This window comes from Suillus plorans (assembly GCF_016647745.1).
Source record: "Suillus plorans strain S12 chromosome Unknown HD556scaffold_37, whole genome shotgun sequence".
Lineage (NCBI taxonomy): Eukaryota > Fungi > Basidiomycota > Agaricomycetes > Boletales > Suillaceae > Suillus > Suillus plorans.
The window spans coordinates 236,532-261,525 of NW_024537421.1; the positions used below are offsets into that span (position 1 = coordinate 236,532).

The 24,994-nt window shown below is 47.8% G+C and overlaps 8 protein-coding genes across 8 annotated transcripts; 5 read left to right on the forward strand and 3 right to left on the reverse strand.

Moving 5' to 3' along the window:
- Positions 1–430: 430 nt before the first annotated feature.
- Positions 431–2,281, reverse strand: HD556DRAFT_1380411 (uncharacterized protein). Its single transcript, XM_041303228.1, has 9 exons — positions 1,940–2,281; positions 1,786–1,882; positions 1,672–1,724; positions 1,546–1,617; positions 1,438–1,488; positions 1,324–1,386; positions 1,164–1,265; positions 1,025–1,113; positions 431–972 (listed from the first exon to the last, which is right to left on the reverse strand). Exons 1-9 carry the CDS (start codon positions 2,045–2,047, stop codon positions 510–512), a joined length of 1,098 nt encoding a protein of 365 aa, XP_041158958.1. The 5' UTR covers positions 2,048–2,281; the 3' UTR covers positions 431–509.
- An 864-nt stretch (positions 2,282–3,145) lies between these two features.
- On the reverse strand, positions 3,146–7,473 carry HD556DRAFT_1239562 (P-loop containing nucleoside triphosphate hydrolase protein; the record flags this gene model as incomplete). Its single annotated transcript, XM_041298054.1, has 18 exons — positions 3,146–3,676; positions 3,736–3,886; positions 3,945–4,040; positions 4,099–4,190; positions 4,244–4,330; positions 4,389–4,704; positions 4,901–5,076; positions 5,133–5,268; positions 5,454–5,486; positions 5,726–5,825; positions 5,879–5,900; positions 5,959–6,044; positions 6,182–6,256; positions 6,318–6,343; positions 6,397–6,437; positions 6,489–6,564; positions 6,617–6,795; positions 6,991–7,473. 18 exons carry the CDS (start codon positions 7,471–7,473, stop codon positions 3,146–3,148), a joined length of 2,706 nt encoding a protein of 901 aa, XP_041158959.1.
- A 971-nt stretch (positions 7,474–8,444) lies between these two features.
- HD556DRAFT_1444586 (uncharacterized protein) lies at positions 8,445–9,297 on the forward strand (the record flags this gene model as incomplete). The annotated part of the gene is made up of 2 exons (XM_041306804.1): positions 8,445–8,711; positions 8,764–9,297. 2 exons carry the CDS (start codon positions 8,445–8,447, stop codon positions 9,295–9,297), a joined length of 801 nt encoding a protein of 266 aa, XP_041158960.1.
- Positions 9,298–9,517: 220 nt separating this feature from the next.
- On the reverse strand, positions 9,518–11,301 carry HD556DRAFT_565596 (ubiquitin-related domain-containing protein). The gene is made up of 5 exons (XM_041310969.1): positions 10,974–11,301; positions 10,807–10,919; positions 10,411–10,743; positions 10,072–10,350; positions 9,518–10,016 (listed from the first exon to the last, which is right to left on the reverse strand). Exons 1-5 carry the CDS (start codon positions 11,075–11,077, stop codon positions 9,991–9,993), a joined length of 855 nt encoding a protein of 284 aa, XP_041158961.1. The 5' UTR covers positions 11,078–11,301; the 3' UTR covers positions 9,518–9,990.
- A 717-nt stretch (positions 11,302–12,018) lies between these two features.
- Positions 12,019–15,910, forward strand: HD556DRAFT_1380485 (P-loop containing nucleoside triphosphate hydrolase protein). Its single transcript, XM_041303229.1, has 20 exons — positions 12,019–12,187; positions 12,238–12,311; positions 12,372–12,550; positions 12,609–12,669; positions 12,744–12,784; positions 12,837–12,862; positions 12,915–13,063; positions 13,127–13,148; positions 13,201–13,300; positions 13,355–13,481; positions 13,531–13,679; positions 13,731–13,866; positions 13,934–14,115; positions 14,170–14,482; positions 14,540–14,683; positions 14,734–14,820; positions 14,877–14,971; positions 15,021–15,116; positions 15,172–15,331; positions 15,398–15,910. The coding sequence occupies exons 2-20, from the start codon at positions 12,300–12,302 to the stop codon at positions 15,698–15,700; spliced, it is 2,382 nt and encodes a 793-aa protein (XP_041158962.1). The 5' UTR covers positions 12,019–12,187; positions 12,238–12,299; the 3' UTR covers positions 15,701–15,910.
- A 375-nt stretch (positions 15,911–16,285) lies between these two features.
- On the forward strand, positions 16,286–17,568 carry HD556DRAFT_565724 (uncharacterized protein). Its single transcript, XM_041310970.1, has 2 exons — positions 16,286–16,601; positions 16,654–17,568. The coding sequence occupies exons 1-2, from the start codon at positions 16,454–16,456 to the stop codon at positions 17,382–17,384; spliced, it is 879 nt and encodes a 292-aa protein (XP_041158963.1). The 5' UTR covers positions 16,286–16,453; the 3' UTR covers positions 17,385–17,568.
- A 1,015-nt stretch (positions 17,569–18,583) lies between these two features.
- HD556DRAFT_1444590 (SNF2 family N-terminal domain-containing protein) lies at positions 18,584–21,764 on the forward strand (the record flags this gene model as incomplete). The annotated part of the gene is made up of 10 exons (XM_041306805.1): positions 18,584–18,706; positions 18,765–18,797; positions 18,849–19,239; positions 19,292–19,314; positions 19,364–19,489; positions 19,540–20,055; positions 20,104–20,183; positions 20,237–20,673; positions 20,727–20,968; positions 21,021–21,764. The coding sequence occupies 10 exons, from the start codon at positions 18,584–18,586 to the stop codon at positions 21,762–21,764; spliced, it is 2,715 nt and encodes a 904-aa protein (XP_041158964.1).
- Positions 21,765–23,248: 1,484 nt separating this feature from the next.
- Positions 23,249–24,899, forward strand: HD556DRAFT_1380511 (uncharacterized protein). Its single transcript, XM_041303230.1, has 5 exons — positions 23,249–23,784; positions 23,843–24,067; positions 24,117–24,167; positions 24,231–24,423; positions 24,478–24,899. The coding sequence occupies exons 1-5, from the start codon at positions 23,677–23,679 to the stop codon at positions 24,702–24,704; spliced, it is 804 nt and encodes a 267-aa protein (XP_041158965.1). The 5' UTR covers positions 23,249–23,676; the 3' UTR covers positions 24,705–24,899.
- Positions 24,900–24,994: the final 95 nt, after the last annotated feature.

Sequence of the window (24,994 nt, forward strand, 5' to 3'; positions counted from 1 at the left end):
CTTGGTTCGAACGCTTCCCGACTCCTTTGAATTCCGAGGACCAGGATTCCTTCGCTCGGTTTGCACGACTTCTGCTAATAGCGCAGATGGACAAGGAAACATGCTGCATGGATTCCGTGCTGTAGGGATGGCCGATATGGCTTTACTTTTGGTGTTGAATGAAGACGGCTGCGCCCTTGAGAGATTGTCAACAGCTGTCACCGTTGTTTTCACTGCAATGATTATGCCAGTGATATGATTGATGGCAAATGCGCCAGGAAATTTCATTCGCCTTGAGCGTCATCGACAGTCAGCAAGCACCTCTGGACCATGGAGTGCGTGGAGAACGTCGAAGTGAAGCTGTTGTGCTACTGAAGCGGCTCTTGAGGAGCGGGACAGTCTGGCATGGACCCCACAAGTGAGCTGTGTATGAGTCATCTAATATTGCAGATGTATGTAAAATACTATGATCTGAATCAATGATGGCATGGGTGATAACTCGACTCGAAGTATGGGCGATTGCACAGCTCTCATGCGGGAACATAGTCCTGCAATCTCTCCCCGCAGTATTCCCTAGGACCAAAAAAGTCTTTGATCATTGCATCCCAGCCGTTCGCTAGGTAATGAGATAATCCAGACACCACCACGACCACTACAGCAAGCCCAATACATCCCAGAGCAAGGCTCCCAGCTGGTGTAGGCTCAACGTTGAACTGTAACTGAGCATCAGTGGGTTGACCGTTTTTGCCAACTGAGAAATGCAAAATAAAGAGAGAGATATTGAGCAAGCATATTGCTGCGCCGATAGCGGCAGCTGAGCCGTAAAGGAAGATGTTGAGGAGCAGTGTCCAGACTTGCGGGGAGGCGAATACTGCATCTTTGGGTCGCTGTGAAGCCCATTTTAATAGTGTGAGGGCAACGGTTGGCACAATAAAACCACAGTCGAACAGTGCAAACGCATAGCACATGAGCCCGATGTTGCCTCTTGACGACCTTATATAGAATCGTCGGTATACTGAATGCATAGAGGACTGGATATACGTACCCAAATATCGCGCCGTACGTCAAGCTGGCACCTACAAATGCAACTTGCCCAAGAGTCAACAAAAGATGTTCATGGGTTCGTGACGTTTTCTATGAGCCATAATGAGTATAAGACATGGCGAAGTTTTCGGAGTCATCACCTCTGCCCAGTCAGAAAATCCACGATATCCAGTGCGATTTGCAATAGCTTGTGTGCGGGAGTAGAATGTTATGTCCTCTACATCTTTCTCCAGCGTTTTCAGCTGCGTCAGGAAAATTTTGAGTTGCACTATCCATTAAACATATTCATCAAGTACGGACGTGTGCTTGCAGTGATTGTGATTGCGATACTTTCTGAAGATACGCCTCGACTTTGCGGTGTATCTGTCAATGAGAAAGTTAATGTGATGGATCCAGCGGGGACGCTGTGCTTACTTCAAGCTCTTGTGCCTGTATGGTGTATCGTTCCTTGCGTACCTGACAGAGCTACAATTATGGAATGAAAACTGACATCAATACACCATCTATTCAATAGATGAGTACCATGGATTTGCAAAATTTAATCTCTTCCTCGATCTCCTTTGTGTGGGTTTCTCCTTGTTTGACAAACTCATGCTTGTCTCCAATACTCAGTACGCATAATGCTACTAATCAATGGAATGGACTTACGTGTTCATCGGACTCCCTAATAGCGGCAGACGGAAACAAAGCTAATTTGAGACCTTGATATAACAAACTGTCATTCAAACGAACCCTGAGTAGCGATACATAGAAAGAACGTACGATGGCAGGTTGTAGGTATAGTAAGTTGCCGAGCTAGCTGGCACTTTAACTTCGTGAGGAACAGTTGATGAAAGGGGCAGCGCCAGTGAGGGAGGCACTGGAGGGGCTATTATTGAGTACCATTAACGGTCCCTTGCTAGGAACTCAAGCATACCCCTCGAACAAGCCACTCTACAACCAACAGGCTGGACAGCCAAAACCACATTATTCCATAAGGAAAAAGAATCAGACAATGCACGCATAATGGAAGTCGCACTTTCATGGATGGACGACGTGACAGAGTCAATATTCGGTAGGTAAACTTGAGTGGGGGAACAGGGCGATAATTGAGCGGAGAGACAAATCTATTTTCAACTTCCAGAAGGCGGGGGAACCTGCATCGTGTAAGCCTCGTGTCGAGGAACCACTACATCCAGAAATAACGTGTCATTCAATATTGATGGAACGTTAGTATCGCGGCACCAGCCTGGAGGGAACATAGTGATTCATGAAAAGAGCAACTGCGGTCACGTGGATTGTACGTATTAGTAGTGCCCTTCGTCATGCGTATCAACTCATACTTGAACACGAGTACATCCGGTAAGGTTTCTGTAATTGCCAGCGTCAAGGACCGTGAGGCTATGGAGTACGACAACCCGCAAACACTTTGGTCGTGTACAGGCTTCTCGCCAAATGAACCAGCAGCCAGCGTGGCCACCGGGGGAACAGAAACTCATTCATTACCCCGGTGTCCAATCTCGCAAGCGACCTTTAACAGGCAATACAGTTGCGTCTCATATTATCCAGGCTGTTATAGGCTGAGCTTATCGGATGGCAGATCTTCGTCAAGCCGTCAGCGAATTTTCTACATCAGCACTATTAGATGACTTTCTGTGCACCGTGCACCCGCAGGCTTGCATGATGCAACTGACTGACTCTCCTTTGCCGCCTTACGACCACTCCGCTGAAATAACTGGTGCTTATTCTACTTTGGTCCGATCTCGGTACCGGCGTTATTGTACCCTTCATTCTCTGGCTGTGTGGGGGTCTCGATGCCGTGAATATCATCCTACTTCGAGGCTGTCAACCAGTCCCGTTTTCTGCGCCCCTGCTCCATATTCCGTTCCCCTCAACATTTTGACAATATCTTGCTCTCTAGTCCCAATGACTGCCATATTCACCGCTGAATGCGTGTTTGTGCAATGCGAACACAGATTTCATCATCATAGAACCACATCTATGTAGGCTAATCCGGAGCTGATGATATTGCGCGTATTCGGTGTGTTGATCCCACGAACACTTGTTTCGCATGATATTTAATACATTGTACAAAACCGTCGTACATCTACATCAAGTTCATATCAACTTGTTACGATACTGCTCAGTATAGCCTTTGCGGTTGTGGTAGTGGGCTAAGGGCTGGCAATGGTCGCAGGGAGCACGGTGCCCAGCTCTCATGATGGTGTCCATCCTCTTCTTCGTCTATGCTGTGCGAATCTGTGGATCCATTCTCCCAATGTTCGTCGTCTGTGTCGAAGCTGCAGTAAGAAGCAGAAGGCGACGATGGCACGGGTGATTCTGGTATTGGCTCCGTGAGTGGTACAGGAGGTCCCCCCTCAACAAGCCTGACTGTTATTTTCCGTATGTCTTCGTCGATGTCCAAGACAACGGTCTTATTTTCAGGCACATCGTTCTTGAGGAGGAGCTTTGCGAGGGGTTCCAGGATCTCTGATCGAATCAACCGATCTAACCATCGTGCGCAGCCTACACGGATCAACGCTGCCTGGAACTGCAGACGACTCTTAACTGCGTCATGGACTAACAGCTGGAGGTTGATAAGGGACAATTGCTTTCTCAGTTCCTCCAGGCGAGCGTGGATTATTGTAACCAGGGTGGCTCCAGACATACGGCGCTAGATAAAAAGTCTATAAGACATTATGCTTGTCATTGAAAATAAGATGACAAACGCACGAATACCACTATTTTATCAAGGCGTGACAGAAATTCGCCAGGGAAATAGTTCTCAATCTCGTTCATGAAGCGCTTGCGTTCCGTCTCTTCCGATATAGCGCGCCCCACGTTCGCTTGGCCAAGACTCGTCGAAATGATGATGATGCAATTGCTGGAGTGCAAGTCCCTTCAGCTGACCGAAGAAGATAGACGACATACATGTTTCTTACGTGAAATCAACAACATTCCGATCGCCATCTCTGATTGTTCCCTCATCGAGGATGGTTTGTATGAGCAACCTGAATTCCATGCAACCCCGTTCGATGCTAGGCGAAAAAGCGGCTTCAACAATGATCATGCATAACCAGATAAAATCACGCCTACTCTTTGATGTGCACGACAGAGAATGGCTTTCGCCTGACACATTCAGTCAGCTGACCACCATGGTCAAACCCCGTACATGCGGGAGTTCCAATCTGACAATCATGATTTAAGCTTAAAGGACCCTAGTTCATCTTGTGCTGCTTACCAGTCGTGTGAGACTGTGCGGTTCGATGTAGTCGCTGGCATTGATGCGTAGCAACTTGCCAGATTGTCGAAGTGCAATCTCGGAAAGCTATATAGAGGGTGAGCACATAAGAAGTAAACAGCAGTTAATGATCAGCGAGACTCACTCCCTTCACGAGTAGCGTTTTCCCGGATCCTGACGGACCACCGAAAAGGAACGATGCAATAGGCCTTCGTGGATTTTTGAGTCCTGCCCACATATATTGCACTGTGTTTGCGACGGCTTCAACAGCCTCCGGCTGGCCAACCACCTTATCCCAGAAGTTGTGAATACTGTCACTGATCGTAAACAAGGTGGTTCTTACCACTGTGCTTAGCCTGTCCGCAACTTTCAGGATCTCTGATGGATCAAGGGTTTCAGCTGCAGGAATAAAGGTATAATACATGGCAGTCTTTGCAACCATCTCCTTCGTAATTGGGTCGCTGTTCTTTTCAAATTCATCCAAATTTAAAGCGAATGTCTCGGAATCGGCCTGCTCTAGTTGGGTTCGCAAATCGTCTTGATCGATCCCAAGGTCCCGGACTCTGTCTATGGCCCTTTGTCTTTCGTCTTCATTGTTAAATAAACTTTAAACGGTTGAGTCTAAGCTGTCGCGCAAAACTTCAAATTTGTGCTTACCCAAGTGTGAATCGATCTTCTTCTGTCCTGATCTTCTTGTCGACTTCTTTCAGTTTGCGACGTATGATCCGGCGAGCTCGTTTCGAAGAGCTTGATGCTTCGATCTTTCGATCAAGGTTGTATAGTTTAGTTTGAGCTTCAAGCAGCCTTCGATCACTTTCCTCGTCAACCTCTCGCTACACCAGAGGTTCAGCGATGAGCACCATAGGTAAGTATACAAAACACGACACACCTTCAAGGAGCGTATGTCCATTTGCAGCACAACTCTGCTCCTCTGAAGCCTCCACACTGTTTCTGAGTTGGTACTGCGTGCAAGGTTGGCCTGAGCGCATGTCTCATCAATTAGATCTATCGCTGAGTCTGGCAGTCTTGAGTGTCAACGACGAGAATTAGACAAGTCAAGAATGAGAAGACAACAACCGAAGCAATGACCTGACCTTTTATGTGCGAAGAACTGTGTAGCGATCGTGGTCGCTGCTACAAGGGCATCATCCAAAATGGCAATCTTGTGAAAACGCTGTAGGGGGTCCTTTAATCCTCGCAGTATTTCCACCGTTTGATCTGGAGTGGATTCGCAGACGTAAATCTTCGGCGGGTCAGCGCAGGGAACGGTTTCGATGGACGATCTACTTACAGGCGAAAATTGACGAGCTAATGCGCCATCCTTTTCTATATACATTCGGAAATCTTCGACAGTTGAACACCCAACACAGCGTAGTTTTCCCTTCATGAGGAATGGCTTCATAATGGTGGCAGCGTCCCTATAGAAGACATCGAGTAGTCAGTTTGTAGAATAAAGTGACTATAAAATTTCATAATATTTACAGACCGGTCCCATCGCCGCGATACCCTCCTATGGCGATCTGGCTCAGATTGTCCATGAAAATGATGGCCTTGATACCCCTTTCCTCGTGGTGTGCAATCTCTGCAATAAAAGAGGGGCATGAGCACATGTTGAAGTGGTTAACGTAGTCGTACCATCCAGTATCATCTTGACAATCTTTGGTCAATGTGTGTTGTTAGCAACTGGAAAACGAAAAAGGATGATAATCTCCAACCTGTTCATAAGCTGACTTGCATGCTGTGCTTGCAAGTAATGACGCGAGGTCTAGATTAAACACCCGGGCAACGACAGACTCTGGGACTTGCATGGTGCGTCCGACACTCCTTTGATCAAGGCCTTCAACGACACCAGGCTGATTTCTGTTAGGATTCCCTGTTTCACATCCTCTAATTGATCAACTGCTCAAACCAACTTTTAGAGGTTCAACGCACCAGTACCAACTTTCAAGACTCCTTCAACAAGTCTTTGGGCTAGGCCTTCAGCAATAGCGGTTTTTCCAACGCCTGGATCGCCTGATTCCAGAATTCAAAACTAGATCAGCATCACCCACCGAATTCGGACGAGTGGTCATACCGAGGAGGACAGCACTATTCTTCTTGCTGCAGCGGATGCTATCAGCGGATGAAGAAAAAAATTGTAAATTCTCACTCACCGTCTTGACAGGATAGCTATAAGGCGACGCATTTCATTACACTACAAAGACGATACTTAGCGTGAAGAAACATCAATTATATGAGCACACACTCTGCCAATCAATGGGTCGATCACTTCTCCCCGTTCCTTCTTATCTTTGACATGCTGCGTAAGATCGGTTGCCCATCTATGAATGGAATGGAAACAAATAAAACACAGGCTAGTAAAAATAAACTAACTGGTTTAACACGGGGAACAATCGAGTATCATAGCTGCGAATGGTTGTGGGTCTGAGACGGCGAACAACATCAGGAAGCTGTTTGGTGCGTAGGCTTGGCGATTGTTCAAGAATGTCCTGGAGCTCCTTGTGCTCAAGGAGCGCCAGCAAAATGTGGTGCAGAGCGATACTCTCGCTGCCCTGAAAGTACTAATGTTGTTAGTTCTGTGATTGTCCGCCCAAAGACAAAGCCTAACATATTCATTGCAAATCTCCTTCGCCCGCTTTAAAATGATTTCGGTGCCTGTGGTAGCTCGATTTAGAATATGCTGTTTGATGTCGTTTTGAGTTGAAACAATACACATAGAAATATGATGTTTAATGGTCGTAACTCACATTTGTATCAGACGAAGCTCTGTTTTCTAAGCCTTGCTCGCTTTTCAACTTTTGCCATAGCGCTTGGCCGATACATTGCTGTAGGAGCAGCTCGCTACGTGGCTTGAACGTCGCCTCGCGAAGATGCAAGCCAATATCGTCAGGGATGCCCGAGGCCTGGGAAATAGCGGTCCAGAACAGAGGTAATTGAAGAGACCTGGGCAATTCAGGGTCGATAGTTTGCAACCTTGAGTCCTCAGCATCATGGAGTCCGTCAAAAAGAAGCTCGAGAGCAAGATGAAGAGGCTTTACGAGTGTTGAACTGCGTTCGGAAAGACCGTCAACCTGAGTGTTCAGGCGGGTCCCACCAGCTAGCCGTTCAGCGTTGGCCCACAGATTATCCATTTCACTGTCGAATATGAAAATGGTACTGGCAGCGGTTAGAGATTGTGAGATTGATTCGTTGGCACCATCGCCGCGAAAAGTGGTGTCCGTCACTGACATAAAGCAGTTTGTTACGGGTGTGATGAGAGTTCGTTTCTCAAGTTGACGCAAAATTGACGCTCTAACTTTGTTATGCACCAGCAGTCTTTTGCTGTTACCGTACTAGTGTGGTGTCAACTTGGGCTAGGGCGGCCCATCAGCCTTCAATCAGCCTTCCGCGACTCCGCACAGCCTGAGTGCTAGCAAAGCTGTGAAATCGAGATTGAAAGAAAAAAAACTTCATGATCTATGTAGTAAGAACACGCAGTGACTTACCTGTTCCCGCGGGCAGTATGTACTAGAAATGAACAGCATCGTGAATCGGCGCGATGAAGTGCATGACGAAAGGGTCATGCCACTTAATCAGGTAAGGAACTTGTTCGAAGTTCGGAACTTACCGCAACACGAGCAACCAGCGCCTAGTATGTGTGACAGCAAATAAGTCTGAATCGTGCCAGCTGTGGGCCTAGTGGTAAGCCTGAGCTCCTGCCTCGTGCAACTTGAACTCCTTCTATATCTAACTAATCTATGGATACACAGGACCCTGAAAGTTTATAAATTTGAACCCTTGAACTCGGACCAAGTTGGATCTTCGAACACAGCTAGAAGACTACCAGTAACCGCCTGACTATTCGGAGGGCACACTAGGGTTCCAGTATCTTCGTTCTTATCCAAAATTCCAAATCTTATTTTTGTCCTACCTGGTGCTCGCACTGCCAGCAGATGTGGCAATATGTACATGCTACATGCGGCATGCTCTTGTATGGCATCGTGTAAGTAATACTACTCGTTGTGACTTAGGTGCCTCCTTTGACTAATATTTAAATGATTCATAGCGGCTAGGCTACATGCACGTGGAAATACTCGAGCATTAGGTCAATGTGCAATCTAAAGCTGGACTTCAATCGCTAAAAGAACAACCCGGACTATGCCATCTTACTTCGTCTAGTATAAAGTCGCTGACGTGCGTGACATTGACCCTTGATTATCAGATGTCGTCCGAGTCACGGTCCGAGCTAATAGCCCGCTTCCCCATTGTTCGATACGTCCCCATACCTGACACTGGGTACTATGATTTGACATCTTTCCCCGAACGGTTGGGCGAGTCACCTGTGCAGAATGTTTACCTCGAGGCGCATAATGCACGATGTGACATTTGTTTGGTGGATTTTGACCCTCCTCCGAGCAAAATTTTGCATACCGTCGCCGAGATCGAGTCTGATCCTCTTATACAGCTTCCATGTTCTCATGTATTCCATGTAAGTCAGCCGGATACATAGAGAACAAGTTCTGAGTATTCGTTTCCTGCAGAAAAGCTGTATTGGCAACTGGCTTCTTGGAACATCGCAATCCACGTGTCCTTCATGCCGCGCAAACGTCATTCAAATGGAACGTAGTGGTATTCGGAATCACGGCAATCGGTCTGTGCCGATATCGAAACGCCCCGAAACTTCTATAGAGCAATCTATGCGCGAACTATCACCGTCACCCTCCCTAACCAGCCACAATAGTCCTTCACATGTGTCGGAACGCCCCGGAATTCCTATGGAGCAATCTATGGGTAGATTATCACCGTCACCCTCCATGACCATCCACAATAGTCATTCACGTGTATTGACACGCTCCCAAACTCCTATGGAGCAATCTATGGGCAGACTATCACCGTCACCCTCCCGGACCATCCACAATAGTCAATCACAGGACTCATTGCCGTTCCCACCTGTTTGCCCATCAGCCTCAAGCCAAAACTCTTTGCGCCCAACTCGGAGAAGGCCGAAGCGCCAATTTCTTGCCAACGGTGAGGCAATAACATTTAAGCTATTTCGTGTTGCCTCAACTTCTTGACAGCATTTTCAAGTCTTCGTAGACTCTTTCCGTAAAGGGGGCGAGGTGGCTATATGTATATTAGAATAGTTCTAGGCACTCGTATCATGTAATTTTGTATGTCGTTGTCGGTCTTCAGATGTCCTGTACTGCCAGTGTGAATGAGTGCTTTCGACTCTTGCTGACAGTCCCTTTAGCACCGTCTGAGCAAAAACTACAATATTATATTGCTAAACGCACATACGTATACAACCAAAACAATGACCTCAATGATTCACATCTCGTCACCGTAACTTCACTCTGGCCCAGCGGGCAGCGAATTCAAAATCGGGGTCAGGTTCTTCGTATGATCAGAGAATAAGCATTACCGGCGAGGATTTTCTTGAACAACTGAGACTAAGGACCTTGTTGACAGTTGGGAGCATGGAAGAAGCATCGTCAGCTGCATGGAGAACGGCTTTGAGTGCGGACGCATTGTAGTCATGGTGGTGGAGGTGGGTCAGCCCACATGAAACAATTGTAGCTATTTCTTCCGTGGCACTGGGACCATAATACTTGATACATAGTGTTCTTGGTCGTTGAATTTTACAGCAGCGTTAAATACAGTGTTTACATGGCCATAATCGTACACTACACATCTGCATCAGTGTCTGCATATCGTACTAGAGGATCAATGGGAAACCAAAACATAATGCTGCATGACGATGTTTCGCCTCACAATCCTCCCCGTAAACGAAGTACTGAACAGACTGGGTTAACGAAGACCAAAAAATCTCGGCGGACCCATTTACTCACCAAGATGCAACGTACTCTCCTTCGAAATATTGTAGTCCGCTAAAATCCTATCGGGCACGAGTTGTTTCCCACCGAATAGGATGCGCTGCTCAGAAGGTGGAATGTCCGTCCTCTCCTGGATCTTCTTCATCAGATTTTCTACCGTATCCGTCGGCGAGATCATCAAGGCCATCGTCTTTCCATTCAAATTCTTGACAAAAATCTGCACCTCTGATTCTTGTCCTCGTCTTCGTCTTTGAGTCTCCGTCTTCACAGCAATCTTAAGGCCGGGTGGGATAGCTACAGACATTCCAATTGATCATAAGGTCAACAAGGCTGGAGACAGGAAGAGAAGCGTACACAGCTGCATTACACTCCCATTTGCAACACCATAATCCTCAAGGGTACTGTCGTCTTGGAGAACTCTCCCGGAAAACAGCAAACGCTGATGTTCAGCATCCACTTCAATACTCTCCGATATTTTCTGTTTGAGGAACAAAACGGAGCTGCTGGGTGACGCAAAGATATCAAGTTTTTGGTCATGTATCGTTCGGATTGAGATCATGATCTGTCCTGGAACCGTCATATTGATTATATCCCTTTCCATCTGACGAGGAGCGACTCTGTCGTCCGATTCCTGAGGGGTGGGCAATGGACATGGCTGTGGAAGCATTCCACCCCTCAGGCGAAAGTCTGAAACATGAGTAATGATACTGTTAGACAAGAACCTTTTTTTTGATCCGATCCTGGGCGCACCAAAACTCAGCGTGCACCCGTTGGAAACATTCGCGCTCGCAAACGTTGCGCGATCAGGCAGATCGTGGCCAGCAAAGGTCAACCGCACATCTGCAGTATTGAAATCCGACGAGCTTCATATCCGTGGAACAATGAGACAGGGAGGGAGATTATCAACAGAGACTTGCCTGGTGATCCCTAGAATCCTGCTCTTGAGAGAATCAGCAGTGTCCTGCGGGGACAACTCAACAGTGAAGGTCGTGCCGAAAGGATTGTTCACGAAAAGCTGCATTGGATGAGAAAGTCAAAGGAAACGGCTCTGGTGCACAGCAAACCCGTTGAACACAGACAAAATGACGAAAAGCAAGTTACCAAGAGTCTATCCGTGTGTTTGCCTTTCTAGGGGCCGCAAAGCACCACTGCATGAGAAATTCAAATGCAAGTTGCCGAAAGTTCAAGGCCTCATGGCACCCTCATCGTTTCGAAGAATTCCAGGATGGCTGATGCAGGAATGAAAGTTCAATATCCACTATTGCGTGCATGCCCTAAGCCCTAGAGTCTTATCGGACAAGATCGAAACTCTGATGGAAGCGATGGGCGTCATTGGAACGCGCGCTTTCAGCATGACCACAGCCCGCTGATGCCGGTGCTTGATCTGCCGAGACGGGGCATGTCAAGTTTGAACTTAGTACACATTCCATTATGTCAGAGATTCGAGTAGGCCGCGTCACTACAAAAGGATGTATCAGTCAAAGAATGTTCGACATCTTGCCTTGCCAGTTGTGATCATGTTACAAAACGAAGATAGCCATGATACCTTCAAGTTCACGGCACGAGCCAACGAGATGCTGCAAAAATCTACTGACATCGCCGTCAAATTGCATCAGAACGAAGGTTAGTCAAGGCTCACCTTGGGGGCATCATCTTACCTGGCTCTTCATATCAGTCACGCCCATGCACATGATGCTCGTTGCCCTGTGCGGGGTTTCTGTTGACATAGACCATTTGGATCAATGCTCGCCGGTGCACCCTTCTCACCTATGGGGTGTCTTGAAAGAACTCGAGATTGAGCCTGTGAGATATCCCATTTGAATTGACAAAGCTAAACTGAGACTCGGACCAGCTTGATGTTGCGAAAAGCGTCAGAGCAACTCTACTACAAGTAGTATCTGAACTCCCACGGTCCCGCCCGGGTAGCCGTTTGGGCAATACAGAGGCTGCCGAAACGGTTCCGGTTGCACATGCAGGCTCAGTCAGTTATCAGACTCGCCTTTGCTACCTTTCTACTTACTGGAATTTTTCCAGAATGGGGCCTTTTGGCGTCGCCAAAAACGAGCTCCTCAATCCAAAGGCATTGACAGAGTGCATTCTCAGGCTAACTTGAATGTTCCTGTGCCGACCCGTGAGCTTAGTATTCTTTCAAAAATGGACGAGGATTGACATAGACTACAGGCACTCCTACCCCCGGGCCTAGTCAAGCTCTGATCGAGGTTTTTCAGCGTGCCCAAGCAGTGATGAAGGAAATGGTCGGCATCAACCTATAATACTAACATGATACAACCAGTTAACTGATCACGATCCAACAGCAAGATTTATTCGCCAATCCGTATCATCTAAGCATTGCAGTCGTGGCATCCCCAGAGATTGCGACAATACTTGCCAAAGATCATGACATTTCGAAAGACGATGTAATCAGATCATTGAAAGATTTAAAAGGTTCGAAGGTCACTACGAAGGATGACGATGGCTTTAAGTACCTTACTCGGTAAGTTTAGTTCCTCCAGGGACCGTCTAGCAAATTTGATTTCTCCTCGCTGACATAGGTACGCAACTGATATGTTGGCATTGGCGCGCGACAGCAAATATGATGACACTATCGGGAGGGTATGTCCCTTCAAGTTTTCACGCACCACACTTCTGTTGTTTTAGTGGAAGTGTAATATTCACCTTAATTGCAGGACGAGGAGATTCGTCGTACTATCCAGATCCTGTGCCGTCGGTTAGCATCCACAATTGCTCATCTGTATCCGTTTGTTGATCATCTCGACCAGAACCAAGAATTCCGTTGTTCTGTTAGGTTTGGATTGTTTGCACGATGTTTGTTGTTTCTAGTATTGAAAGAGCTCCAGGTGAACCAGGAGTTGGAAAGACAGCGGTCGCTGAGGGTCTCGCCCATAGAATGGCTGCAAATCAGGTCCCACAAAATCTGAAGGGCACACTTTACAACCTAGACTTGGGCGCGCTTTTTGCGGGAGCAGGAAAGGGTGAATATGAGGAGGTAATAGATACGTTGAAATGCTCTTTTATTTTCCCGCACTGATGACCCTTATAATCGCATTAGCGTGTCAAAGGTGTCATAGATGGTATGCTTCGCTTTGATACGTGTTTTATCTTCGTTTATACTTGTTTTCAAAGACGTGAAACGCAGTCAAGAAAGCCAGTCCCCAGCTATTTTATTTATCGACGAGCTCCACCTTATATCTGTTGGAAAGGGACAGGGCGGCCAAGCTGGGATGTACGTCTTGTCATTGTATCGTTGTGACACATCAAAGCTCATTTGCATTCACAGGGATGCAGCAAATCTACTGAAGCCTGAGCTTGCGCGTGGTCAATTTCGGTGTATAGGAGCCACGACGCTAGCAGAATATCGGGAGCATATCGAGAAAGATGGCGCGCTTACACGCCGGTTTGCTCAGGTTTGTATTGCTCTGTTGGGTAGAGATAGGTTGATAACGTGCTTCATAGGTTATAGTTAACGAGCCAACAATAGATCAAGCCAAAACTATTCTACGTGGCTCTCGGGAGCGGTACGAGAATCACCACCGCGTTTGGATCATGGATCAAGCGATAGTTACTGCAGTCGAACTCGCTCACAGGTATCTCACTGCAAGGAGGTATTTGTCCACATTGTGATATCAGAACTGCTATCAAATTCTCTAGTATAGATTACCCGACTCGGCATTTGACCTCATGGACGAAGCATGTGCTTCTGCAAGAGTACAGCAAGATTTAAAGCCAGAGACCATAGAGGAACTTGAACAAGGCATGGTCCAGCAGGAGCATTACATTCGGTCCCTCGAGGTACATTGTCTCTTTTTATGTCCAGCGGATGTGAGCCTCGATGGACGCTTAATCTTCTTTTCCATAGCGCGATAATCATCCTGATGACGACAGTGCGCTGAATGAGGCCAAACAAGCTATGCTGAAACTCAAAGCGAAGTTGAGATTTCTGGAACGTGAACAGAGTGCAGTGACAGAATGGTGGGAATTGATCGCGAAGTATCGTGACGGCATTCAAAAGAAGAGGCTGGAGTTGAACACAGCGAGAAGGTTTGTTTATCCACCCGTGACAAACGGTGCACGCGATTCATTAATTTGCTATAGCCAACCTTCGATAGATTCGAAGAAGATTGCCCGGCTGGAAGATGAAATGAAACGACTACGAGATAGCCTTGTTCGAACGGAGCAGAAAGGTCCGGTCCAAAAAGGTTCGGGAGACCAAAGAGATTCCGAAATTATGGACCATCAATTTGTGTCCCTCTTGGCCAAAAACCGGCGCACTGTCTCATCTCCGAACATCATCACGCCAGAAAGCATAGCTGTTATTGTAGAGAAGGCAACGAAAATCCCAGTGCGACAGTTACTGGACACGGATAAAGAGCGTCTCCTGCATCTTCAAAGTACCCTGGAGAAAACGGTTCGCTAAACCCTGTGAGAGCGGAAACTCGACTTACGACTATGTGCGTCTATCCAGGTCATCGGGCAACCGGAAGCCATCAATGCCGTAGTGAACGCTATCCAGCTGTCTCGCACTGGACTGGGCAACGCCAACCGACCAAATGCCTGCCTGCTCTTTACCGGACCATCTGGTACTGGGAAGACATTACTGTCGAAGGCTGTAAGCTGACAATCCATCTGATAAACTCAAAACTTACTAATAATCTTCAGCTCGCAGAGGAACTGTTTGGACAGTCTACGGCAATGATCCGCATTGATGGCAGCGAATATTCTCAAAGTCACTCTGTTTCGCGACTGGTAAATATTCCCTTGCGGGGTGTCGGTGACGCAGTAACGCATGCTGACGTACGCAGATTGGTGCCCCTCCAGGATATGTGGGCTATGATCAAGGCGGACAGCTTACAGAGTATGTTCGACGGACGCCGTATTGCATTATCTTGCTAGATGAGTAAGGCTCATTTAATAATTTGTTTGTACCGCTTTACATATGCATTCAGGATCGAGAAAACTTGCACAGAGTTCTTGACATTGTTTTTGCAAGTCATGGACGATGGACGCTTAACGGATGGACAGGGACGGCTGGTGGATTTCCGGTGAGTTCTGGCTGATCTACCACGGTCTGATGTCACTGCTTACTCGGATTCGCAGTAATACAGCAATTATCATGACATCCAACGTTGGTGCGGACATTTTGAGCAAGGAAAGTGGGACGATATCCGATCACATTAGGCAAGCTGTCATGCAACGTTTCAAAGAGGCCAGATTTTCCCCCGAATTCCTCAACCGAGTCGATGAAGTTGTTATGTTTGTAAGCACTCACGCAACCACCATACCGCATTGCACCGCTGATCGTACTCATGTATGCCTATCACAGAGGACCATGTCGGCTGATATGATGAAAAAAGTTTTGGATAAACATTTGGAAGACTTACAACAGCGGGATGGCCTCAAGAAAATGAAGCTAGACCTCGATCATGCTGCAAAGCAATGGCTCATTAATCGGGGCATTTCAAGGGAATACGGTGCCCGTCTGCTCACGAGAGTCATCCAAGGAGAATTGCTCAACCCACTTGCACGTGCCATCCTGCAGAAAAGCGTACGTAATGACGAAATTGTGCTGGTTCGTGTCAAGGACGATGGGGTTGGCTTGGATATTCGCTCCAGCCGGAGATCCTAGTCGGCGTAGTTTGTATATGTGCCTAGACCCACTTTTGCTTTATGTTCATGCAACCCACGGAGCAGCGCCGGTGGATAAAGTACTTGTATCTTTCTCAGCGAATCAAATTGTGATCATATGCGAGCTGGGGCACCAAAATTGATATTATTGTCACCATATTACCTACCCCACTACGAAATACTGCAGCCTCTTGAATTCAACCGCTCGAATCTTAGCTTGAAAGGTCGATCATTACATGACATCGTGTCTGATATATATATCCGTCACCAACCCGGTTTAGAAGGGTGGTAGCTTGCCATGGTTATGGGGAGGCAAGGCTTGCCTCGAGGGACTTCTCAATCACAAATTACATATTTTGTTATCACAGCTGATGCCGATACAAAACTAGCACGATCTTGGTGAACGGTCGACTATTCTACGGCGTCTTGCATTCTAGAATATGGATAATAAAAGTTAGCGCGCGGGTAGTCGGCGCACGATAGTAGGGACACGCCACTTAGTTATAGTAAGAGTACTGCATCACACGAGGCATCTTCCGATTGGGAGATAGAGAGTTATGAGCCGGGCAGAGGGGAGAACCCTTCTGATAAATTAAATACAGCAGTATACAATACATGCCGAAATGGTGTACAGCCCAGGGAAAGCTGTGAGCCTGTGATTTGGAGGCAGATGTATGATGGAATGGTACATTGGAGGTTCCCAAACTCGCCTTGTCTGTGGCCCACTGTTGCTTCTGCAGTCTGAACTAGGGAAATGGCCAGTATGCTACTCTTGACAGACCCAAATTTTCAAGAGCTACTTCCAATACCCATCTTGTGCGCAGATGTTGCGAAGTCGTCTGAACAGTATAAAAAATATTGGGTTGTCGAAATAATTCACTTCAAAGAAAGGAACCAAGTGGGTAAGTATCTTAATCACCTGGTATATATGTATACCACGCATAACACAAACAGGACACGAATTCGTCATTCTTAGTGTCTTCGATTGCGGCAGTAACCGCCCGCTCTTTCACTTGCGTGCAGAACGTAGACCATCCAGACGAAAGCCCGATGAACAGAAAAAGTCTGAGCCGCCTTCGTCGAAGCTGGATCTCTTGATCTCTCCTAGCGACGACACTATCAGCAGACTTCGGGAGAATTTCAAGGCGAATGATTACGACCACCTAGCCACTCTAAATCTTGGCTCTCCCAGCCTGAAAAAACTTAGCTTTCTCGCAGCCTGCCAAATCTTCGAACAGGTTGAAAACCAAGCGTGGTATTATACACTGTTTCGACGGCAATGCTACTGGTTCTGCACCAACTTTCTCAAGCGGGTGGAATCCAAGACCCAACTATTTAAGATAGCCGGTAGACATGCTAAACGTCAAGGCACACCAGGATACGGATGCATCTTTGGGGGTAGATTCAAAGTATTGAAGGAGCATGATGTCGAAGGGGACATTCAAGAGAGAAACCGCAGACAAAAAGATCAGGCAAAGAAGCACGAGGATGAAGACCGTGAGGGGATGAAGAACATGATGGTAGATGCCATGCGAAGGAGAGAGCAGGAGAGACTCGCAGCGTTGGAAACAACACGCCAAGCAATCCAGCCGATGTTAATAACAACCCAAGCACGACAAGAAGCGGAGGTTCTAGCTTGGAGGTCGATGTTCTCGCGGATTGTTGCCCAGCCAGGCTCTACTTAGTATGTTATGCATATGCTACCCCACGTATGGAGACGACAGATTCAGATCCATTCGTACCATGACGCCTGCGCTAGTTCATTGGTAATGAGACTATTTATACTGTATATTGTGGTTCCAGGTTGAGATGCTTCCAATGCCTAGATGTTAGTTTTAAAACAAGTCCATGAGGAACACAGAGAGCGAAGGGGCTGCTTACCATATGCTGCCAGCGCGGCAGTTCTCATGACTTGGAGTTTACAGACACGGCGAGCTTACTGAGGATAGGAAATAGCTGTCAGAATGACCTTGGAGGAGAATCTGTGTCCCCGACCACCTGTGACGACAAGCTGTCTGTCCGGGGAGAAGGCTACTGTGCTCACCCCAGAGGTATGCTGGAGCACACGATCAAAATGTTTGCGGGTAGAGGTCACGGTGCTCAACAGCCTCGTGGTATGATTCCAGGATGCACTGGCTATCAATTCACCATCAGGTGGGACAGCCAGCAAAATAACAACGTCGGAATATGCACACGGTGGGAATCCCAGCTAGGCACCAGTCGGTGCACCCCAGAAGTAGATCTCATTAGTGGGAGAAATGAGACGACGACCATCTGGAGAGCAGACTATCGAGCGCACTGCTTCGCCATGAGAAAGTAATATGATTTGCTGCTTACCGGTCGCTGCATTCCAGATGCGAACCGTCTAATTGTCTGACCCACTTGTAATCTTGATTCCGCCGGGAGAGAGGCTAGAGTCCGTCCACCACCTTGGTGAGCATCGATGCTGAACATGACAGCCACACACTGCTTCTTGCAGTACAAACGCACCCATACCTTACAAGCCTTGTGCGTATTTGACGCCAATTTCCTGACACTCGCAACATACCCGCCAACAACACACCCGCCAACAACACATTAGGCGAAGGGTTGGGTTCTTGGCCGTATTATCTTCATCGTCCTTTGTGTTTCCCAGGCTGGCCGTGATATCAAGTAAGAGGGATGGGAAAGGCTAACTATGTCGAGCACAAGGGATGAATTGAGATTCATGCTAACTTCGAGGCGCTAGCTTCGCGAGCTGGTTTAGGGCCGGCTGTGTCGCGTTGATGATGTAATCCAAGACCACAACAATATTTATTATTATTGGTCGCGGTCCAACAACTGATCCAAGAGAACTATCCACCGTTCACCTTTCACCCTTTCCCATATTATTTAGAAGCCGAAGATGTCTTCGAGTCCGTCTTCGTCGTCACCCGTACCGTTTGCAATGTCGTCGGCTCCAGCAAGTACAGCTGCCTCATCACCTCCCCCTAGTGAAGAAGGAAAAGCACAGAAGAGCACACGCGAGGTGGGTCAGACTCAGCATCCAGTGTATCGTTCCCTGTACTAACAGTTTTGTGCGACAGTCCTCAGAGATATTAGAAACAATAGAAGACGAGGTAGAAGTGCCCTATCGCTCATTTGAACGCGTCCTGACAGATCTATTTTAGGAATTTCAAGAACGCTTCTCCCGCCTCGAACGCCTCCTCGAGAAGTCTTTTACATATTCCAAACTTTTAGGGGCGCAGATGGATAAGGAAAAGCGTGCATGTGCACTCCGAGCCGCCATGCAAGCTGCTGCACCCTCAAAACCAGAGTCTTCAAGAAGGCGCCTTCCGAGGCGTGGCAAGAAACGCTCACGCGTAGAGGAGTCAGATGAGGAGGAGGCGCCTCCTGTGAAACCACCGATTCAGGAACCTCCTGTAGTTGAAGGAGAGAATGGGCAGCGCCCGAAGTTCCCCCAGCCTGCATTAGTCACGGGGGCAAAGTTGAAGGATTATCAATTAGAAGGAGTGGAGTGGATGGTTAGTTTGGATAAGAACGGCGTTTCTGGTATCCTTGGTAAGCCCTTGACCTCTAATCGTCGCGTTCCATTTTCTCAAATACAGTGTAGCGGATGAGATGGGTCTAGGCAAGGTAATATAATTAATTTCACTTTTGAATCATATTTAACAGATGCCCTCAGACCCTTCAAACCATTGCATTCAATGCACACCTACGTGGCCTCGGTCATTATCAACCCTTCCTTATAGTTTGCCCCTTGAGCGTCCTTCATAATTGGATAGAGGAATTTCAGAAATTTGCGCCTACTGTAAGTCCTCTACTCTTCCATCTCGTCTTTTTAATATCGACCATCTCTAGATACCCGTTTGCATGTACCACGGCACGCCAGCTGAGCGTGCTGATATTCGCCGGACTGTCATGCGAGCACCGGATGCTCAAGAAGCGGCTGATGACGAAGTTATGGTCAAAACGCCACGCAACCGGAAGGGCAAGGGCAAGAAAGCGCCTGCCCGTAAAGCTTCTGCGCCGAAGCGTAAAACAAAAGGCAGACCTACTAAGAGACGTAAGACAGACGTCGATGAGGACGATGGTTCACAGGCAGATGAAGACGATGAAGACACCTCAGATGTTGAAGACAACCGTATACCCACTACTAGCGATACCCTCCCCCCGCAGACCCCTGCTTCTTTCCCGGTTGTTGTCACCACCTACGAAATGATTCTTAAAGACCGTATACACCTTGCCACTTATAATTGGGGCTATATCGTTGTAGATGAGGGGCACAGATTGAAAAATCTTGACTGCAAGCTCATGCAGGAGATCAAGAAATACCCGAGCGCAGGTCGAATGATTCTGACTGGAACACCATTACATGTAAGTTCTGTTCAGTATGCCGACATTGTTCTTGCTCACGTTCTACAGAATAATCTGGCAGAGTTGTGGTCATTGTTGAATTTTATACTACCTGATATTTTTGACGACCTGGATACGTTCCAGGAATGGTTCGTGTTTGTTTTTCTTGCAGTATCGGTGTTCGAGCTAATAGAAAATTAAGGTTCAATCTTGGAACCATGCAATCTCGCCTCTCTGAAGACCAATCATCTCAATTGATTGGCACCCTTCACGGCATCTTGAAGCCTTTCCTCCTTCGACGACTCAAGGCAGATGTCGAAGGCCTCCTCCCACCCAAGAAGGAATATGTTCTGTACGCCCCGCTTAGCGTGGGTCAGCGTGATTTGTACGATAACATCCTGGACGGGTCGTTACGAGACTTCCTTCTTGGCATTTCCAAAAAAGCAGCAGTTGAGAAGGTCGGTGAGATCGACCTGGATGGGCCGATGAAGCTCCGGAAGCAGAAAAAGACACGATACGACCTTGATGGCAACGATGACGAGTACTTTGAGATGCTCGAAGACGGTGGAGGGGCCAAAGTTAAGGAGTCAAAGGAGGATGTCTCTGAGCTAGCAAAACAGCATCAGCAACTGGCGACTCGTTGGTGTTTTTTGTGTTTTCTTGGCTTTTATTTGACTGACGGTTGAATCTAGGGAAGCAGATCAACAACATGAAGCTTCAGAACGTTGTCATGCAGCTACGCAAAGTCTGCTCCCATCCGTTTTTGTTCCACTGGCCTGTCGTCCCAGGTACTCAGGAGCTCGTGCTCGATGAACAATTGGTAAATGCGAGCGGAAAGATGATGGTCCTCGATCGTCTGTTAGACGAACTGTTCCGCAGGAAACACAAAGTTTTGCTGTTCAGTCAATTTACCACCATGTTAGATGTCCTTGAGGTCCGTCCGTCTTTTTTCCATCTGTGTCATTGTGCTCAATCCCTCGTTACAGGACTGGGCTACCGAACTGAAAGGCTGGCCGATATGTCGAATTGACGGGTCAACAGCACCTATGGACCGCCGCGAGCAGATGAACAAGTTCCAGCAAGGAGGCAACTCTCTTGACGCTCCGAAGTTGTTCCTCCTCAGCACTCGCGCAGGCGGCCTAGGCATCAATTTAACAGCGGCTGATACGGTGATATTCTATGATCAAGACTGGAACCCGCAGATGGATATCCAAGCTCAAGATCGAGCACATCGTATCGGTCAGACGAAACCCGTTTTAGTGTTCCGACTTGTTACGGCGCATACGATTGAGACGAGGATCATGCACCGTGCGACTGAGAAGAGGAAGCTTGAGGCGCTTGTTATAGCCAAGGGTTGGTCTACTTCGACTCCTGTCGTTTTGTCACTCACATATACCATCGCAGGCAAATTCAAGCTACCCGGACAAGGAGCACCTAAATCAAACCCGCAATCCATGACAGAACTCGCAGCTGATCTCTTAAAGCTAGAAGGCGAGCAGATCGACGTGGTGACGAATACGTCTGTGGAGGGTAAGAAACGGGTGTTGTCGGATGAAGACCTCGATATGTTGCTTGATCGGAGTGGGGCTGTGTTCACGGATAGGAAGAAGGGATGGAAGAGCGAGGAGAGTGGGGCTGGGAAGCGTGCGGCTTTTGCTGTGTATGAGGCGCCTGTGCATGAGGGGAATGACTTGGTGGCGAAGATTATGGGGGAGGATGTCGCTGAGTGAGTGTTGTGTGTTGCTGGGGTTGTGGTTGCAGCGTTGAGGATGTGCATTAATGGGCATTGTGCATATGGATGATTAGAGTTGATAATCGCGCTATAATATTTGTTGTACATGGACGCTTAACTCGTATAATAGTACGTTTCCGATATGGTGGGGATCAAGGGACTTTTCGAAATTCATGAGTGAAACTGTTTTATCGCGTGGGGGATTCCGTAGCTTTACCAAGCACATGGAAATGACGCGAGGCGGCTGTTGCAGGCAGCGTATGTTCAGACAGTGTGATCCAAACCACAATTGAAAAGCTGATATGATCTGTATAGCTAGGTAGCGCTCCGAGTCGGAGTCGGAACCTCGTACCGCTAGGTTGCTTCCTCCTGGGAAATATCGTTTGGGCCGGGCTTCGGAACCTGGACGTCGGACCCCTGCGAACCCAGCTTGGAGCAGAAAGTGCGGGATTTGGCCAGTCTGCTTGAGGTCTATACAGGCAAGTCACAGACTCCGTGTTAAAGTCTGGGGGACAGGTTGTCCGGAAAGTGCCGGGAAGTCTATGTTTGCCCGCCGTATTATGTCATAACTTAGCGTCAGTCTCCCGCCATCAGCCTCTCCCGCCATTTCACGTTGCCCGCCGTGCCCACAGACAACATACCATCGACTACAGCTCCACAGCTGCCAAGTATTCCAGGTGCCATCCTGCGGATGTCATCAATCGGACTCGTCATTGATTGCACCTACTGATACGTGACACAGGGATGGCTGAAGTGCTGATGGAGGTGGTTGATGCAGATGGCAGGGGTGGCTAGCCACTGACGGGGGTAGCTGATGTTAGCCCTCGAATCGTTTGGCTGCGCCCTATCTAAAGTTCAATGTACACGCCTCAGAACACTTCCTGAGCAAGTTTCAAATTTCAGCCATGAAATTCACAATCTATACCACCAAGTGAAGGACGACTCACATGCACAGCCTGTGCACTCCATTGCAAATTCAGAGAAGCACTACATTGGAACCGGCACGCAGTCCTCACTTTGCCAATCTGAATCTGCGGCGGAAGTGGCACTAGCTCTAATATTTATATGACCGTGCACACACCAGCTGCTGCACACGCCATAAACATATTGCAGTCTGCAGGCATGAATGTTTTTAACCTTGAACATCAACCTGAACCCTCCCGAACCCGTCAACCACTACTCTGTTCTCCACGCTCTGAGTTGCTGAATTATATAGTTGAGGTGTGTAGCTCCCTTACATGACTATCGACCACCTTTGATCAGAGGGTTTATGCGGAACCTACAGGCGTGTCAACTGTTTTCTGATTTGTTTTAATTTCTGGAACTGCACCACATCATAACGTACTAGAGGTGTGTACCAGCCAGCCTACAAGTACTTTGGTCCCAGGTTTATGTGGCCCCTATAGGTTGTCCTATTGGTCGAGAAACAGACCATGGCCCAAGATAACTCCCGCCGCAAGAAGCGTTTCACATCTTTCAGAAAAACTAATCCAGAAGCTAACCAGGTTCGCTTGTTTCCATTCCTTCGCTATCGTATCTGATATCTCTGCAGTCTTCTGATCTCCCACCACCGCCCAGTCAATGCCGCAGAGGATGTTTCGCCTTACTTCGTAGCAAGTCCAAAGGTCTTTTCACTCGACGTGCTAGACACCCCAACACCTCCCAACTCGTTTCTCCCATGACGGATGTAAGACAGGTGGGTAGTGTCTTCTGTGAGTGTGTACTGCAGTATTCTTAACAAATTCCCAAAGCAGGACTCTGCACAGCTTGTAGTACCAGAAGAGGTAGTCAACAAGCTTCCGAACATGAGCTCTAACCATCCTAGTGTTTCGCTCAATGACCCCTACGATGGCAGTTATAACGTGAGTGAACGGTCCTGCGCAACACTTGAACTTACTTGATTAATCTCCATGCAGGACCCCACCTCAGATCAGCATGCTCAACGACAGTCTGACATGCTCCCCACAACAGACCAATCGACGCACGAAGGTCAGACAGCCCATGGTGCCGAATTGAATGTACGTCCAATAAAGTCGCTATTTGCTCTGTCCATAACAAATAATATGTTATGATCAGGACTTCGCAACCAGTCTGACCGACAAACCTGGTTTGGATGAGGCAAATGAAGCTCGCCGGGATGCTAGAGAGGCCGTTTCTAGTTTAAAATCCGTTTCTGGGCCTGTGCAAACTGCGCTGTCGGGCATCAATGATGCAGGACACCTGGTTGCTGCGGTCGACCACATCATCCCGTTGCTTGGAAACCTTTCCAAGTTCAATTCTCTTGTTGATACGATTGCAGAGGTATGAAATTTCATCAGGCAGAGATCGCGTCAATTACCTTGTAATGCAGATCCATCCATACGCCAAGGCAGCATGTGGTGTCCTGTCAGTTGTGTCCAAGGTATCTATCCACACGATATCTGATGTTTCTGATACACGTCTGACTGACATACATTTCCGACAGACAATAACGCTCCAAGCAACTCGCGACGACTCAATCAGCCAGCTCCTTTCAAAGATGGATGAGGTGTACATATTTCTCACAGAGAACGACCTGGCAGCTCTCACATCAATGAAAAGTGTTGTCGTGCGGATATGTCAGCAGACGCTCGAGTGTTCCTATTTCCTTCGCGATTACTCCAAGAGCAAGAATTTTTGTGAGTCGAACAGCAATGTGCGGTCCTCCTTAAGCTCACAATCTTGTTTCCCAGGGATCAGGCTGGGCAGAAATGTCGTATCGGAAACTGATGGCAGAGTAAAGGGATACAACACCGTGTTCGATGACCTCATGCAACAGTTTCGGGATAGGGCAGCGCGGGACACAGTGGTGGTCGTGCACCGGATCAAGTTGGAAGGCATCCAGGAGCTGGGTGTAAGCCTGACGCTTACGCAACCTATGACGCAGCATATGACGCAGTCCCTTCGGCGTCTCACCTAGCACATCGCTGCTTGGACACCGTGCACGATACATATAGCTTGACCTATCTGTACTTAGATAGATCTCATCTCTTTCTTACCGCTTGTCAATCATACGCTCTTCCACGTTATCGTTCCGTCTGTTAGTGTTGTCGACTCTTGATGTTCCTTAACATACACGCTCCAGTCGAAGGTGCGGACCTGAGCGGAATGAAATGTGCGGAAGGAACAGGATTGGACACGAGAAAGAAGTGTTTGCCGGGAACCCGAGAGGAAATTCTGGATGAGATCACGACTTGGATCAACAACACG

Bases quoted from the DNA above. Each gene is read 5' to 3' on its own strand.
- HD556DRAFT_1380411 (XM_041303228.1), bottom strand. From the start codon at position 2,047: ATGAAAGTGCGACTTCCATTATGCGTGCATTGTCTGATTCTTTTTCCT. The intron at 1,489-1,545 runs GTACTCATCTAT...CCATAATTGTAG, and splicing joins TTAAATTTTGCAAATCCATG to CTCTGTCAGGTACGCAAGGA. The intron at 1,387-1,437 runs GTAAGCACAGCG...TCTCATTGACAG, and splicing joins TACAGGCACAAGAGCTTGAA to ATACACCGCAAAGTCGAGGC.
- HD556DRAFT_565596 (XM_041310969.1), bottom strand. From the start codon at position 11,077: ATGCAGCTTTTCGTGAACAATCCTTTCGGCACGACCTTCACTGTTGAG. The intron at 10,744-10,806 runs GTGCGCCCAGGA...CTCATGTTTCAG, and splicing joins CGGGTGCACGCTGAGTTTTG to ACTTTCGCCTGAGGGGTGGA. The intron at 10,017-10,071 runs GTGAGTAAATGG...CAGTCTGTTCAG, and splicing joins GGAGAGTACGTTGCATCTTG to TACTTCGTTTACGGGGAGGA.
- HD556DRAFT_1380485 (XM_041303229.1), top strand. The intron at 12,551-12,608 runs GTAAGTTTAGTT...TCGCTGACATAG, and splicing joins GGCTTTAAGTACCTTACTCG to GTACGCAACTGATATGTTGG. The intron at 14,972-15,020 runs GTAAGGCTCATT...ATATGCATTCAG, and splicing joins TGCATTATCTTGCTAGATGA to GATCGAGAAAACTTGCACAG.
- HD556DRAFT_565724 (XM_041310970.1), top strand. From the start codon at position 16,454: ATGGCCAGTATGCTACTCTTGACAGACCCAAATTTTCAAGAGCTACTT. The intron at 16,602-16,653 runs GTAAGTATCTTA...TAACACAAACAG, and splicing joins CAAAGAAAGGAACCAAGTGG to GACACGAATTCGTCATTCTT.
- HD556DRAFT_1380511 (XM_041303230.1), top strand. From the start codon at position 23,677: ATGCAGGACCCCACCTCAGATCAGCATGCTCAACGACAGTCTGACATG. The intron at 24,168-24,230 runs GTATCTATCCAC...CATTTCCGACAG, and splicing joins TCCTGTCAGTTGTGTCCAAG to ACAATAACGCTCCAAGCAAC. The intron at 24,424-24,477 runs GTGAGTCGAACA...CTTGTTTCCCAG, and splicing joins CTCCAAGAGCAAGAATTTTT to GGATCAGGCTGGGCAGAAAT.